At 55.0% G+C, this 14,228-nt stretch overlaps 5 protein-coding genes across 5 annotated transcripts; 4 read left to right on the top strand and 1 right to left on the bottom strand.

Annotated features, from left to right (window-relative positions):
• Nucleotides 1-683: 683 nt before the first annotated feature.
• Nucleotides 684-1,463, top strand: J4E90_008761 (uncharacterized protein; the record flags this gene model as incomplete). The annotated part of the gene is made up of 2 exons (XM_051438283.1): nucleotides 684-747; nucleotides 796-1,463. 2 exons carry the CDS (start codon nucleotides 684-686, stop codon nucleotides 1,461-1,463), a joined length of 732 nt encoding a protein of 243 aa, XP_051287593.1.
• A 349-nt stretch (nucleotides 1,464-1,812) lies between these two features.
• On the top strand, nucleotides 1,813-3,149 carry J4E90_008760 (uncharacterized protein; the record flags this gene model as incomplete). The annotated part of the gene is made up of 2 exons (XM_051438282.1): nucleotides 1,813-1,927; nucleotides 1,978-3,149. 2 exons carry the CDS (start codon nucleotides 1,813-1,815, stop codon nucleotides 3,147-3,149), a joined length of 1,287 nt encoding a protein of 428 aa, XP_051287592.1.
• A 1,920-nt stretch (nucleotides 3,150-5,069) lies between these two features.
• On the top strand, nucleotides 5,070-6,404 carry J4E90_008759 (uncharacterized protein; the record flags this gene model as incomplete). The annotated part of the gene is made up of 1 exon (XM_051438281.1): nucleotides 5,070-6,404. One exon carries the CDS (start codon nucleotides 5,070-5,072, stop codon nucleotides 6,402-6,404), a length of 1,335 nt encoding a protein of 444 aa, XP_051287591.1.
• Nucleotides 6,405-6,425: 21 nt separating this feature from the next.
• Nucleotides 6,426-10,124, top strand: J4E90_008758 (uncharacterized protein; the record flags this gene model as incomplete). Its single annotated transcript, XM_051438280.1, has 2 exons — nucleotides 6,426-6,523; nucleotides 6,575-10,124. The coding sequence occupies 2 exons, from the start codon at nucleotides 6,426-6,428 to the stop codon at nucleotides 10,122-10,124; spliced, it is 3,648 nt and encodes a 1,215-aa protein (XP_051287590.1).
• An 873-nt stretch (nucleotides 10,125-10,997) lies between these two features.
• J4E90_008757 (uncharacterized protein) lies at nucleotides 10,998-12,554 on the bottom strand (the record flags this gene model as incomplete). The annotated part of the gene is made up of 1 exon (XM_051438279.1): nucleotides 10,998-12,554. One exon carries the CDS (start codon nucleotides 12,552-12,554, stop codon nucleotides 10,998-11,000), a length of 1,557 nt encoding a protein of 518 aa, XP_051287589.1.
• Between the last annotated feature and the right edge of the window lie 1,674 nt (nucleotides 12,555-14,228).

Genomic DNA, 14,228 nt, shown 5'->3' with positions numbered 1-14,228 from the left:
CAGCAATGGTAGTCGAGTGTAGTGTCCATGTTAGAGGCGTACTTCGTCAGCCTTTAAGTATCTCTCCTCGGACAACCGCTGCCACGCGGCGTCATAGTCGGCCAGCATTCATGCATCTGTTGGCAGTAACAAATCACTCATCGAGGCCGATCGTACCCCTCTCTTCTCGCCCTCAGCCATCCAGGGACCACTTGTGGCTCAGCTGTGAAGCACATGCAGGGTCCTTGAGCTCATTCTTGCGCCACGTTACGCACCAGACCACTGAAATCTTAATCTGAGTGGCTCACTCTTCGTGTCGGCACGTTTGAAAGTATATTGACGAACCTGTTGCGGTATAGACGCGTGCGTAATGGGCCAGGATGTGGACGTCAGATCAACGGGACTCTCGGCACCGTCAAACAAGCTTCCTTGGTAAAGCTTAGCCTTGCATGACAGAGCGTCTAGGCTCGCGAGCTAGGGCCTGCGCCTGGAAGAGATCCCAAATCCTCATGGACAGTACCACGGAATGCGAAATGAAAGTTGAAATCTCGTGCCAACAGTGTAGCCTGGCCTCAGGTACGATCGCTGGGGCTGTTGCTTGTTCCATGGTAGAAAGCTTGGCTAGTTAGCGCGCGATTATCTCCCGAGTCTCAGGTGCTCCAACTCCACCATGTACTCAGCCACAACACCATCTTCGCAACAACATGCCGGGCCGACTCCCTACGAAAGCTGACTTTCCATCGTCAGTGACCCTGACCATCACGCCACGTAGGTCGCAATCTCAAGAGTCTCTCTTACCCCCGCTAACTTGTGCAGCGCCGGGTTCGCAACCACCCACGAACGTCTTGATCCTCCTACACGGCCTCGGCGACACGAATGCGTCCTTTACGAAGCTCGGCGAGCAGCTGAACCTCCCAGAAACAGCATGCATTGCGATACAAGCGCCGAACCCGCTGCCGTTCGATCTCGGTGGGATGCACTGGGGTGAAGACATGATCTTTGACTCCACTACAGGCGAGATGGACATGGATACCGGCGTCCAGAAGTCCACACTTCTGGTCCTAGATCAAGTCATTCGCGAAGGTCTCATCGGCAAATGCGGCTACAAAGCGCGCGAGATTATGATCTTTGGGTTCGCGCAAGGCGGCATGGTCGCACTGCAGGCTGCTGCCCAGCTTGAGGAAGAACTAGGCGGGGTAATCAGTATCGGAGGACCTCTATCCCAATCAGTGCCGCTGAAGGCCTTGGAGAAGAAGAGCAAGACCCCGGTGCTAATCTGCAAAGCAGACAAGAAGTCTGCAGTCACCGACAGTGCGACTACGAAGCTGAAGGATGCTTTCCAATATATCGAGTTCAAAGAGTGGAAGAAGAACGGCGATGGCATGCCGAGCAGCCGCGACGAGATGTTGCCCATCATGCAGTTCTTTGCTCGTCGGCTACGGAGTACTAGAGGAGTCCCGGCAGGTAGCGTCGAGATTGCATAGGCACGTCACTGAGGATATCGCGAGATGTCTTGTCGAGGTCAGTCAAAGCCTCCATGCGCCACCACGCGCATGCGGCGCCTTTCCAAGTGCTGGGTAGGTAGCAACGCAAGGACACCAGAGAATACAATCGGCTCCCCAATTGTCACGCGATCTGGCCATGAAAAACCTCACACCCACAAACAGTCAACGTCGCTTTGCCCACCACATTCCCGTCATCGCGCCTTCCTGCCCTCGTGATGCACGTGGCGTGGTCCGAGCGCCTTCTACGTCACTTCCATTCTTGAACACCATTCGCTCATCGTCTTCCACCCTCCCGAAACCTACACACGTCTCACCGCTAAACACAGTCATGGCGGTGCCGAGGAATTCTTTGCGAGCCTTTCTCACACACGCGAGAGGCGCTCTCCGGAGCGCCATTGAAACTAGTCAGAAGATTACATTCGTCATTGGCAATGAATCTGCGGGTGAGCATGACTCCTGCTCCACAATGGCGCTGCATACTCATGAAATGCAGACCTTGATTCGATGTCATGTTCCATTTTGTACGCATACCTCCGGTCCATGTCGCCGCCCAAAAATGCCTTTAGCCCACTTTACGTACCAATCACAAATATTTCAGCTTCCGATATTCAGCTACGACCGGAATACTTGGCCGTATTCAAGCACGCCAATATTGAGTCAAAGCACTTGATCACGTTGGATGACCTTCCTGCTTTGTCAGACATACAGTCGAAGCTCGCGCCTGAAAATACCAAATGGATCTTGGTAGACCACAATGCGCTGCAGGGCCAATTGGGCAAAATATATGCAGAGCGTGTCGCTGGTGTCATTGATCATCATGACGATGAGAAAAAAGTACCGGAAGACACAGGCGACGAGCCGAGGATAATCGAGAAGTGTGGCAGCTGCACTAGCTTGATTGCAAACTACTGTCAGCCATCATGGGACATGGCTTCCGCGTCTGCCTTGTCTTCGGGGGCAGCCCATGCGCAGGGTGACAGCATGTCCAACGACGCTGCCTTTGTCAAGCGCTGGGATGCAGACGTCGCCCAGTTGGGACTGGCCAGCATTCTCATCGATACGGCCGATCTCCACGACGAGAACAAAACGACCGAGCATGACCGTAAGGCAGTCGAGTACCTGGAAGCTAAGATCATGCTCTGTCCCCCGCTGGCTGCAAGCTTCGACCGCGCCAGCTTCTACAAGGAGATCAACGCAGCAAAGAAGGACATTGGAAGCCTAAAGCTGCAAGACATACTTCGGAAGGATTATAAGCAATGGGACCAGGGTGGCCGAAAGCTCGGTGTTAGTTCTGTTGTCAAGCCTATAGGATTTCTCCAGAAGAAAGCTGGCGACGAAGCAGGTGCTCAGGCATCCGACGCGTTCCTCAAAGCGTTGGAGGACTTTGCAAGGGAGCGTGGATTGGACATGTATTCCCTGATGACCACGTCGTCGGGTGCAGATGGGCAATTCCAGAGAGAACTGTTACTATGGGCCTTCAACGACGGCGCCGTGTCGGCTGCCAAAACATTTGCCACGAATTCAAAAGATGAGTTGGGATTGGAGGACTGGCAGGGCTCCGACGACATTGACAGCGAGAGCGAGTGGAGAAAGACTTGGTGGCAGCGACAAGTGCAGCACAGTCGGAAACGTGTCGCTCCTCTACTCAGGGAAGCCATGCCTTGACTATGGGTTCTGGGCAAGCTGTGATGGAGTCGCGGAGGCAGCGATCGGGTACAATGGTGCCGGTAGAGCGCTACGCTGGCGCGTTGGTGTCGGATTAGCGGGGATCGCCACGATTTCGCATGTCTTGCATTGTAGATAGGCGCTTAGCAGCGATTGGGCAGGGCGACCGTCAGCCCAAATGCCGTTGGGTAGAGTACGTGGAATGGCCATGGGTACCTGAAGAAGGAGCGGTCTGTATGCGGCAATCGTGTGGCGGGGTATTACACGCGACCGGCAGATGGTCGACGATCTCCGATAGCCAGCTGGAAACAAAACATGTTCAATGTAACATTTCAACGCCCACGCAGGATATTCTTATCTCGTAATATTACGATCGCGATTGAGTTGCCATGCACCAGGATATAGCGGCAGACGCAATGCGACTGCAAACATGCAAAAGGAACGAAGCTCCGCAGCGACTGCAGCGATAGCCCCAAGCAGGAGATGCTGCAGAGAGTTTAGTATGTGGTGTGACGGTGCGGCTCATTGGATGGCGACTGGATATGCATGGCGGAGTGATGAATGATGTCGAGGATTGCGAGGCACTAGGCATGCACTGGGAGATGAATGGGAAAACATGGGTTCACAGCGGTGCAGCGCGATGCTTTGGCGTGCAGCATGTTGCATGGCATGGTCCTTTTTGACAGCCATGCGCTGGCAGCGCAGGGGAAGAGGGCGACTCCACTCGCCGGCCGTCACGTCAGGAGGGCGAGCAGAGCTGCGCGCAGGCGATTAGCTGAGGGGCGTCGTCTGTATTGGCGCTGCAGCTGCAGCGGCGAAGCGTGTTTGAGAGTTTACGAGTTGCGCTGCTCGTGAGGGCAGTGTGCCGTGGTGAAGGGAGGAGGGGTAGCGTTGAGGGGCGGTCGCAGAGGCGGCCAGCGATACCGCCTAGTCTCTCTATGGCGACATCAACACGGCCAGCACCAGCGGCGGGAGAGCGTCGCCGAAGCTTCCATCAGAGCGACGACGGCGCCGATCCAAAGCGTGCGTTGTCGACGAGTCTCTGTGCGAGGCGGGGATGGCTGGTGTGGGAAGGCGAGGGTCTGAGCTGAGGCATTCGGCGGGCTGGTCCTCATTCGTCCCACTGCGATGTGCTGTTCCTGCAAGTCATCGCCTGGACGGCTCCATGGCGACATGGAGGCCGTGGGCAAGTCTGGCGGTCTGGCACGGCCACCAATCTGAAGCAGCTCCCCCGCTGTATTTCGCACACGGTATGCTCTCTAGGCGGCTGGCGGCTTAGCAGTAGTATGGGATTAGTCGGGGGCCGTTGAGCTGCAGTCGTGACTTGTTACAGGGACTCGAGGACGAGGCCCAATCACGCTTCTTTTGCCTCGCTTCTGTATCATTACCACCTAAAGAGTCAAGACGCGCCAGCGCATACGTCGAGCGCGGTGGAGAGGGCGCGCCCAAAGCAGTTCTTCTTCTCCCAAGACTACCGCCCCATCTGGCAATGCCGTAGGGGATCTCTGCCACCTTCTTGAGGTCCGCACCTTCCGTAGGGCTTCCATGGGGCTCTCTCATGGCGACATGATGCGACGAACCCAACTCACAGCCTCGCCGGCGCAGGCTGGCAACACTCCGCGTAGGTGCCCATCTCCCTCCCCGTGCTCTGCTATCCCCCCCGTGCGCGAGCGCGTCTCCGGCCAATAGCTGGCGCGGGCATCAATGCGCTGCTCTGTGCATGTACGATGAGCTGGCAGGCGAGCCGACGCTGACTTTCTCGTAGCCGTGTCGCCCACCGTCACCCATGTGTCGTCCAGATGCCACACGCCCTCGCACACTACTTCTCAAGTCGACGACCCGCCCGCTGAGGCTCCGCCTAGGTCTCACAGCCCGCCCAGGTCGCCCTCACCTCGCGCTCCCAAACCACCACCGGCCACCATGGGCAGCCGACCTGGCGGAACTCCAGACGTCCACGCCGACCGCCATGGCCACCAGCAACTCCAGCGCCCCCAGATACCCGCCTCCATGTCTGCCCCCGCCGGCCGCCTGCCGCGCCTGCTGCCCGCGGACCTCTCCTCCTACACCGACTCGTACCTGCCGACTGCAGCCATCCCACCGTCCGCGACTTCCCTCGCCGAGCTCGCCCACCTGATCCGCCTCCAGGGCTACCAGGAGCAGCGCAAGACGCATGCCCGCGTGCGCCTGCACCGGTGGCTGGTCTCGAGCGCCCTCTCCGCACGTCTGGTACACTGCGGCGAGCTGGCCTACCGCACGCTGGTTGACAACTTCCGCTCCGACGACAAGAAGTCGTTCGCCTCCCTCTACAACGCCCTCAACGATGTCCGCAACTCGTGCGATGCCACGCGGCAATATGCCCTCTTGGAGCCGGATCTGGAGTTTGGCAAGTCCAAGAACTTCCGGAGCGAGAAGCCACTCTCTGCCTCCACTTTCCTCAATGAAGTCCCGTCCAAGATTCTGGACAACCTTCTCGATTTCATTTCCGAAATCCGTACGAACCCAGAATTTCTTGCTGCTCGTATTTCCAGTCTCTCGCAGCAAGAGCTCACTTCTCTTACGTCTTTCCGTCAGACCATGGACCCGATTGACTCGGTCATGTTTGCAAACGCCCGTAGCCGCAACGCTCCCTCGCAGAAGGCCCAACAGCAAGGAACAAGCCCGGTAGAACGTCTGCTATCTTTCCAGCGCCACGATCCGCTGTCTGCCCTCGTTTACACTATCTTCGCTAATTCATCCGGACCCGACTCGGCAGAGGACCTTCGCCGCACAGATGTATGGGCTACTGTATGTGCCAAGCTGATCAAGAACAACAACCCCAACTTCATCCGCACTGTGCTCGATGTCTGGGCCGGCATGCGAGAATGGCCCGGAAAGACCAACTTGGAGCTCTATCTTATGCAGACCCTCCAGGATGGCCAGTTCCTGCTCGAGAAGCCCGAGGAGCAGGCCGCACGACCCGGAATGCAAGCGACCCCGCGCTCCAGCAAGGACACCATCGCAGCAGACGAGTTCTTTGACAAGGCTGTCAAGCGTCTGTTCGAGGTCGTTGACGATGAGCCCAGCGCCGGCGGTATTCCAGAAGGAGTCTTGGAGATTGGAAATGCCATCCTTCGCAAGCTGGAGGACGAGAAGAGCCTGCGCAGGGCTTCGCAAAATTTCTTTGTCTCGCGTTGGCTCTTCTCTACCTTCCTTATGAACGCCATCATCCATCCCGAGGCATGTCTACCCTTTCTAACGCAAGAATTGCGAGACTAACAAGAACAGACCCATGGCATCATGATAGGCCACCACATCAGTGAGCATGCTCGCATCAAGATTCTCAAAGAAGTCGCCATCCGAGCGCAGAAATATGTCGTGAACATGACCTACAACTGGTATGCCGCTATGCTGGAGTACCCTTGGGCCATCAGCTAACAAAACTGTAGGAAGCAGAAAAACGAAATCCTCCCAGAGATCCGCACACACATCGAAAACATCCTCGCTCGGTTCAAGCACACCAAGACACCCTCGAAGCCAATTTTGCTTCCTGCAAAGGCAATAACATCACCCAGAGAAACTGTGGAAGTTCAGCCATTCATTGTCTTGTCACCAGCCGACATTGTCACCCTGGTCAACGCTCTATTCCCGGAGCGACGTCCGTCGTCCAGCCACATGGACAACGACAGCCAGCGCCGTACTGGTCTGACTTCCTCTGCGTCTTCCATGTCCGGAATGTCGGTTCCATTCCGCAATGCCGCCGCTTCTGTGACTGACGCAAGCTCTATCCTGAGTGCCAGTGCTTCTTCAATGACCAGCGACCAGACCTCGCGTGAGCCACTCCTGGACAGCAACCCGGTATCCGGCGAATCACCGACAGAGATGAAGCCTGCACCAACAGAGCAATACGGAAGACAGCTGCGAATGGCATGTTCTGAGATGACTCGCCTCCTAGGTTTCGAAGCCACATCAGGCTCTTGCCATCCGTGCGCAGAGCGATGGGCTGTCCTTTACATCTCCGCTGATGGAAAGCAGCTGAAGCCGCGTATGCGCAAAGACTTTGATGATGAGGATGAGCACGACGAGGACTCACCAGACAGCGACAGCAGCGACGACGAAGAGGGCGGGAACAGGTTCGATCTTGGCAACGACTACCATCAGCTGAAAGAGGCAATCGCCAAGCTGGTGGAGGAGTACGAGATTCCCAAGGATCTTGCGCCCGACAGCGAATCGAAGAACTTCAGCAACAGAATGACGACCCGCAAAAGCACTCGTGGACGTGGCCCAGTACGCAACGTCAGCGAAAACCTCGGATCACGCAACCCATACAACTCCACTCAGAGCCAAAGCCAGCTTACCAACATGATTGCCAGCCAAAGAAACGTCTCGTCACGGCGCTCACCACAATTTCCGAGAAGTCACAGCAACCCTCAAGTCGGCGAGAAGCAAGAGAACAACTCAGTTCTGGTCACCATGCTTGAGACCGCCATGTACCAGTGTCAAGCACGATCCGATTTCGTCAATGCGCATATGTACTACAAGACATTGCAGAGTCTGAAAAGACTCAGCTCTCCGACACTGGTCAAGAACGGCTACGCAGCCCTTCTCAACTACTTCTCTCGCAGCCCGCGCGACCTCCTCAGCAAGGCAGCCAATGCCATTGAAGAGTTCGAGGCCTGGTTCGTGTGGCTCAAGCAGTCCCAGGAGCGGTCAGATGGTATGGTCGAAGAGATGATGCTCACGTTCAAGAATCTTCGAGACAAGATGTGGTACATCACAGATGTCCGCACTTCCAAGCCATACGAGGACGCCAGGAACGTTGCGCTTGCTCTCAAGATTATGGACCAACAGTCAAAGATGCTCAATGTCAGAGGCCCGTCTGGTTCTCAACCGCGAAACAGCAACAGCTTCTTACGCCAGAACGAAGCTCAGCTGGTTGATCTGATGTCAGCGTCTCAAGACTTCGGTGGACCGAACAAGCTGTCAGACGAGCAGTCCCAAATCACGCTGAAGTGGCTTATGCAATACAGCGTGGAGAACTTTTGCAAGGGCGAGGAGCGGATACACCGTTTCTGTCTCGAAGTCGACAAGTGCGTCACCAAGGTCATTGGTGAGGGCGTCCTTGATGGGCCCGTGCTCTGGGCCAGCGACCTCTACAAGCGCGACCAACAAATTCTGGAGAGTGGACGGCAGAAGGGCGACCTGTTTCTGACTGGTGTTGGCACTCTTTCCATCGCCGGTGATGAGGAGTACGAGACCCACGGCCGACCTGGTTCTCGTAGCCATGACTTCTCGCAACGGCCAAGCCAAGGTAGTCTGCGTGCCGCAGCTAACCGCAATGGATCTTCCAGTTTCGACCAGAGCCCCTGGGGAAGAAACCCCATGGATGCCCCCGACTACTTCGGTGGATCTTCACCCGTCCATGCAATCGACTCTATGGCTACTTTCTGGTCACCGTTCCAGACCCAAGCGCAGTCTCCTACCAACGCCACAAGCATCCGACCACGTACCGCATCATCATCGAAGGGTACGGTGATGCTGAAGCAATCTGCAATGGTCAACGAAGACAAGCGCCGCTTCATGCTCGATCTGAAGCAAACACTCACAGGCCTGCTTCTGAGTGACCTCGGAACAATGGTCTTCGCCAACGGCAGCGAGACCGACTCGTGGTTCGGTGGTGATTTGCTAGACGATTGCTTCGAGCGTAGAGATGAAGAGGAACGGAAACGCAAGAAGCAGCTCGCCAAGAAGAGCATGAAGAACATCCGGAAGCAGACCCTGCCCGATTCACGCAACTTGCCGCTGGAGACGCTCGGCCGCAACGAGCGTGGAACAGCGGCCCCGCCTGTTGCAACTTTCCAACACGCCAGTGCATCCGACGCTCACCAATCTGCCGGCGAGCAATCCTCGACTTCCAGCGACGCGACTTCGCGTTCGGTTGGCAATGCCACAGCAAAGAAGGCTGGGCTACTCGAGTTCCCGTACAACGTTGCTTTCCGACGGCTGTTGGGCAGGTTCCAGACACATCCCAACCCATACTCTAAACTGCATGCACTGTATGAGCTAGAGCTGCTCATCATAGCATCACTCTCTTCTCGAACGGGCCGCTCGTACAACAACCGTCGGGAGACTCTTCCCCCAGTTCCTCAATCACCCACCCTTGGCACCATGCCAGAGCTCAGTTCTCGTGAGCCAGCTACTCAAACCTCCCGAGCACAAAACCTCGAGGAAGCCATCGCCAACTGCGAGGAGCGCCGCTCTCATAGCATGAGCGTAGAACGCGTCAGCAACGCTTCCCCTCTACCTCGCAACGGTGCACGCTCCCCGGTTGGACCGCCAAGCACAGACATGATTGTCGAAGTCATCCAAGGCCTCTTCCGCGACGCTAACATCCGACCCAAGACCCTGTTCCGAGACCTGCAGTACATCGCATCTTTTGTGCCTGCGCAGATGTTGGACAAGACTGCACGAGGCAAGGCATTCTGGGATGTCGGTCTCGCTGCTCTCGGCCTCAAGCAAGACGTGTGCCGGATCATGGTAGAGCTCGTCGATGAGGTCATCACCCAGAACTCGAAGCGCGATGCAGGCAAAGTCAGCAGTGGAGCTGCTGTCGAGAAGGCTGGTGCATCGTCTACTACACCAGCTCCGGTTGATGAACCGCTGTCCAAGTACACCATGGAGGATGCCGGACGCATGCTTCTTATCACTGCCAAGGAGGGCGACGCAGTGGCCGAGCGTGAGCTTGCGATCTTTTACCTCACATCGCCCGAGCTTGTTCATCGTACAGTCCTGCCGCTCACCAGGCCCAGCGAGGTCTTCAAGACTGAGCTTCTCAACCGTGAGAGGAAGGCGTCGCAAGACCCCGCCCGCAGCGACCCAATGACCATGTGTGTCGCGCAACACTGGATGGAGCAGTCCATGAAGGGCGGCGACCAGCTTGCCGCCAAGTACTTGCGCCAGCGCAGCGAGCTGGAGAACATCAACCCGAGCAGGGCATAGTATGTCTTTTTCCGCATTTGGTGTTCGACTCTGCATTGATACCCCCGACCCGTCGACCTATTCTTCATTACCAGCGATACTGCGCAAACCTTTATTCATGCATTTCCGCCATGCGCACAACATCTTTACGGCCTATATACAACCATGACGGCCGGTCAAGCATAGCGAGGAGTTTCCCCATTTTATGTCTTTCACATTACCATCAAGGTTTTCGACTTTAAGCAAGCATGATTCCCCCTGTCGCCTTGATTTTCTTCTATTCGCGTTCTAGTTTATGTCTTCTTCATCTTATAACTTTACTTCTTTATTTCAACCCCGGCGCAACATGAAGGCTTCGACGATATATGACGCTTGTAGATCCGCGGAAAGGGTACAACGGATGGGGATACCAAATATACCAGGGCTCTTCTTCGGGAACATTATGGAGCTCGCGCAATGGCCAGTGCTCCATTACTTGTCTTCCTCGGATTGTTTTCCACCGATGGCTTTCTATATGCATGAGAATAGGCTTTCTTCAAGGATACGACAACGAATCTCCTTGGACATGAACGACATCCCTTTTTTGGGCTGGTATCTGATGTTTACATACCATATAGCGTAGATTTCTCTAGCTCTGCTGGGTAGTAACGGCATTGGAATGGATAAATTGTGCAAAAGTAATGGACTGCGTGAGTTAGTTGATGTGATCGTGATGGAGCGATAGTGATGGCATGCAAGTTGCTAAGTCAGCCACTTTGTAAAGTGCATATGCGTCGAAGGATGGAATACATTGACTATCCTACTCAACACAGCAAAGCCACCATCAACAACCCCAACTACACTACCAACATCTCAATCTCCTCAACACAGGTACCTCACACGAAACACCATTCCTTAAACATCCCTCCACGAACTGGGAGCTGGACGAGGCGAATCCTCCGGGCTGTCCTCCGCATGCGCCTGATGCACACTCGTCCCACACATACGGTATGCGGGGTCGTCGACACTAGCACCGCGGCTTGGAGATATACCAGTCACCCTCGAGCGCATGGGCAGACTAGTGGTTTCTTGAAACGACAAAATACGGTGAGCACTTGGTTCGGCGCCGAAGACTTTACGACGGGCCTCTGCAGCGACAGAGTCGGCGGGTTTGGGAGCGGGGGTGGACTTGTGAGCGAGAGTGGTCTTCTTGGAAGGATCTACGTCGGGGAGCGGGAATAGAGGTCGAAATGAGGGTGCGCCTTGCTCGCGCAGATCAATTGTTACTACCTTGTTATAGGCCTTCCGTGGATCTTTGGCATGCCAAGTAGGGGGTTGCCTGGAAGTCTGGTGGTACTGATCGGCTAGGTTTTGGGACTCATCCCATAGGTTTCGGAGCTCTTCCAACAGCCTCTGGTCGTTGGCAGCTTCATGCCGTGCCTCGTGTGCAGGTTCCCGGCCGTAGAAGCGGAAGGGATCGAGCTCGACGGCCACCGTCTGCTTGGGTGGTGAGCCTACGCGCTTGAAGCCTGACTTTTGTTCTTGGACGGGCCCCTGGCCTTGTTTTGCAGGGTTCTTTTGAAGGAAAACAATGGGTTGTGGTCCTTGATCTGCTTGTTGGACATGCACATGACGAAGTTGGTGATCAGCTGGGGATGCTTGAATCTGAACAGGTTCCTTCTTACCCTGCGTAGTCCGCTCAGGGAGGAACTTCGCATTCGGTCCAGGTACCATGCGCAACCCAGTGGAACCATCACCTTCCAACTGTATGATGTTCTTACTGAGCAACTTCGCTTCGATGTCGGTAAGGGTATCCAGGAATGCTAGACAATCGTCCATGTTTGCAAAGTCAGCTCCACCTACGGAGACGGGTCCGTCGGACTGGGTTGCCACACGGAACCGACCGAAGCGGTGATGCTGAGGTTGCTCGAGCGGAGAGCCGGGAGGAGGCGTGTGGGATGTGCCAATAGCGCGGCCTATAGAAGCGGAGTCATGGTGGTCTTCGGCATGACCTTGTGCGTGTAGCTCAGCAGAATCGTTAATGTATTCGACATAACGGGAGACCAACTCCTCACCCCCCTCAAAAGCGATGACATCCCACAGCCACTCGAAATCGACCGGAAGGCCGAATTCATCTTCGAATGTCGGAAAGCCATGACCAGACTTCCACGCATACATCTCCATGTCGTCGAGGTACTGGGAGCCTTGGAGCCAGTCGCTAATGAGACCTCGCACGGCGAGGCTATTCTGGTAAATGGGATCGTCGGGTCCTTCTACAGGGGGTGGTTGAGTTCGCTCTAGGTATGCAGCAAGTGCTTCTAGATCCTGGGGCGGCATGGGTTGCCGAGTGTCCAAGTGGATGGGGAATGTGAAGTAGAGTTCGGAGCCGTTTGGAAGACGCACACAGTGCCCATTGGGATGCATGATGAACTCGGCGCAGCGCCTATCGCTAGTACGTAGGAAGGAAGGCATGTTTTGGAAAGTTGATAGTGAGATGTACTTGTTAAAAAGTGCTCTTGTTAAGTTGCTGGTGTTTTGATGATATGAGGGCTTAGTGGATGTGGTAGATTAGTAGAGGAACAGAGGACTTATATACCAAACTATATGTGACATTTAACTCTCTTGAAGTTTGCACTCTTGAAGCCCGGTAGCTTACGTATCTAACTATGGTGTTTGAATCCAGCGCACCAAACCGTCGAAGACGTACTGTAATCACTCGTGGGGCTCTGCGCTGGCATGACAGATTCTACAGACATAGCTAGTGATCGAAGTATGGGTACTGTCAGTCGTGTATTCAGGATGTTGACGAGCCTTTTCATTCAACGGAGTAACTTTACATGGGTAGGACATGAATTTCAGACGTTGTGAGTGGCTCATCAGCTCTACGTTCAGTATCTACCTGCGCAATTTCGCTTTCCTACTCTGCCACATGCGCTCTTCCCGCGTTGACGTTCTTTCGTGGAGCCTCGTTGACATCGCAAACGAGGTGTGTAGGCGCGACATACACATGTGAGATCACCTCTGACGCGTGCGCACCTGCAAGGCTTTGTGTAAAGACAGTCTCATTTACAACTATCTCCGGTTTGGTGGTTCTTGTGAGACTACTAATTCAACATTTCCAACATTTCCAACATTTCCAACATTTCCACCACCGTGCGAAAGCTCTGGATCCGATTTTGCGCGACGATACCCTCGTCGGTTTTGCAGCGGATTCGGCGGATTCGGCCAAGTTCGTGTACTGGTGCGCATGCGTCCTTGCTCAAAGAAAGGAGTCTCCTCGTTGCTATGCTCCTCGTTGCCATGCTCCTCGTTGCTCATTGGGTCCTCTACTTCATGTTGCTGGTGCTCTTGCGATGCTGTCCGCATAAGAGGTGTCGAAGAGTCATCACTTATGCGCGGAACACTGGGCACGCCGAGTGGTACGACCGGGGCGTCGCTTTCGTTGTGTATCCCATGTGGTGTGATTGCTGGCAAGGATGAGGAGTGTGCTGTAGCCGGTGTACCGAGCACAGCATTATGCGTTCCAGCGTTGTTGCGCGTTAGCTCGAACGAGAATGTGGGGTGCCTATGGCTATCGTTTCTTGCATATGCAGAATCTGCGCGAGAGAGGACTGGTTCCTTTGTGGTATCCCTGGTCCACATGAGCGTTTTCCGTGGCTTTTCATCTGGACCGATCATGTTGATCATTTTGCCGATAGCGAAAGCGAGTTTTCCTAGCCGAGTCAATGTGCCACGGGACATGCGGCGAGCGTGCATTGTCCACAATCGATATTTGCGGGTCCATCGTAAACCTCTCTTGGCGTCTTGGTAGTCTTCGGCTGAGAGATGAGACTGCTGACACCATTCTACCGTGATATAAAACATAGCCAGTCCCATGACGGATGCGGTTAATGCGGTACCCGATTTCCAGGTTATGGCAATCCCGTAGCCGTTCGACGTGAATTGTTGACTGAAATCAAGGTAGCCACCACCCCCGGCCCAGTTACTGGTTACGCAGTCACAGGTTCTGTACAGCCCGGTAACTTGTGCCATGACGATATACATCTGTGAGCAAGTAGTCAGTAAAGCAGTTCTTACTCAGAGAACACAGGGGTGACTCACTAGACATATGGTGTTGAGGCACTCCATGGGTCGGAAGAAGACGAG

This window comes from Alternaria incomplexa (assembly GCF_024043165.1).
Source record: "Alternaria incomplexa strain BMP 0042 chromosome Unknown scaffold_14, whole genome shotgun sequence".
Lineage (NCBI taxonomy): Eukaryota > Fungi > Ascomycota > Dothideomycetes > Pleosporales > Pleosporaceae > Alternaria > Alternaria incomplexa.
The sequence above is the reverse complement of the archived record's forward strand: the minus strand, read 5'-3'. Positions and strand labels throughout refer to the sequence as shown.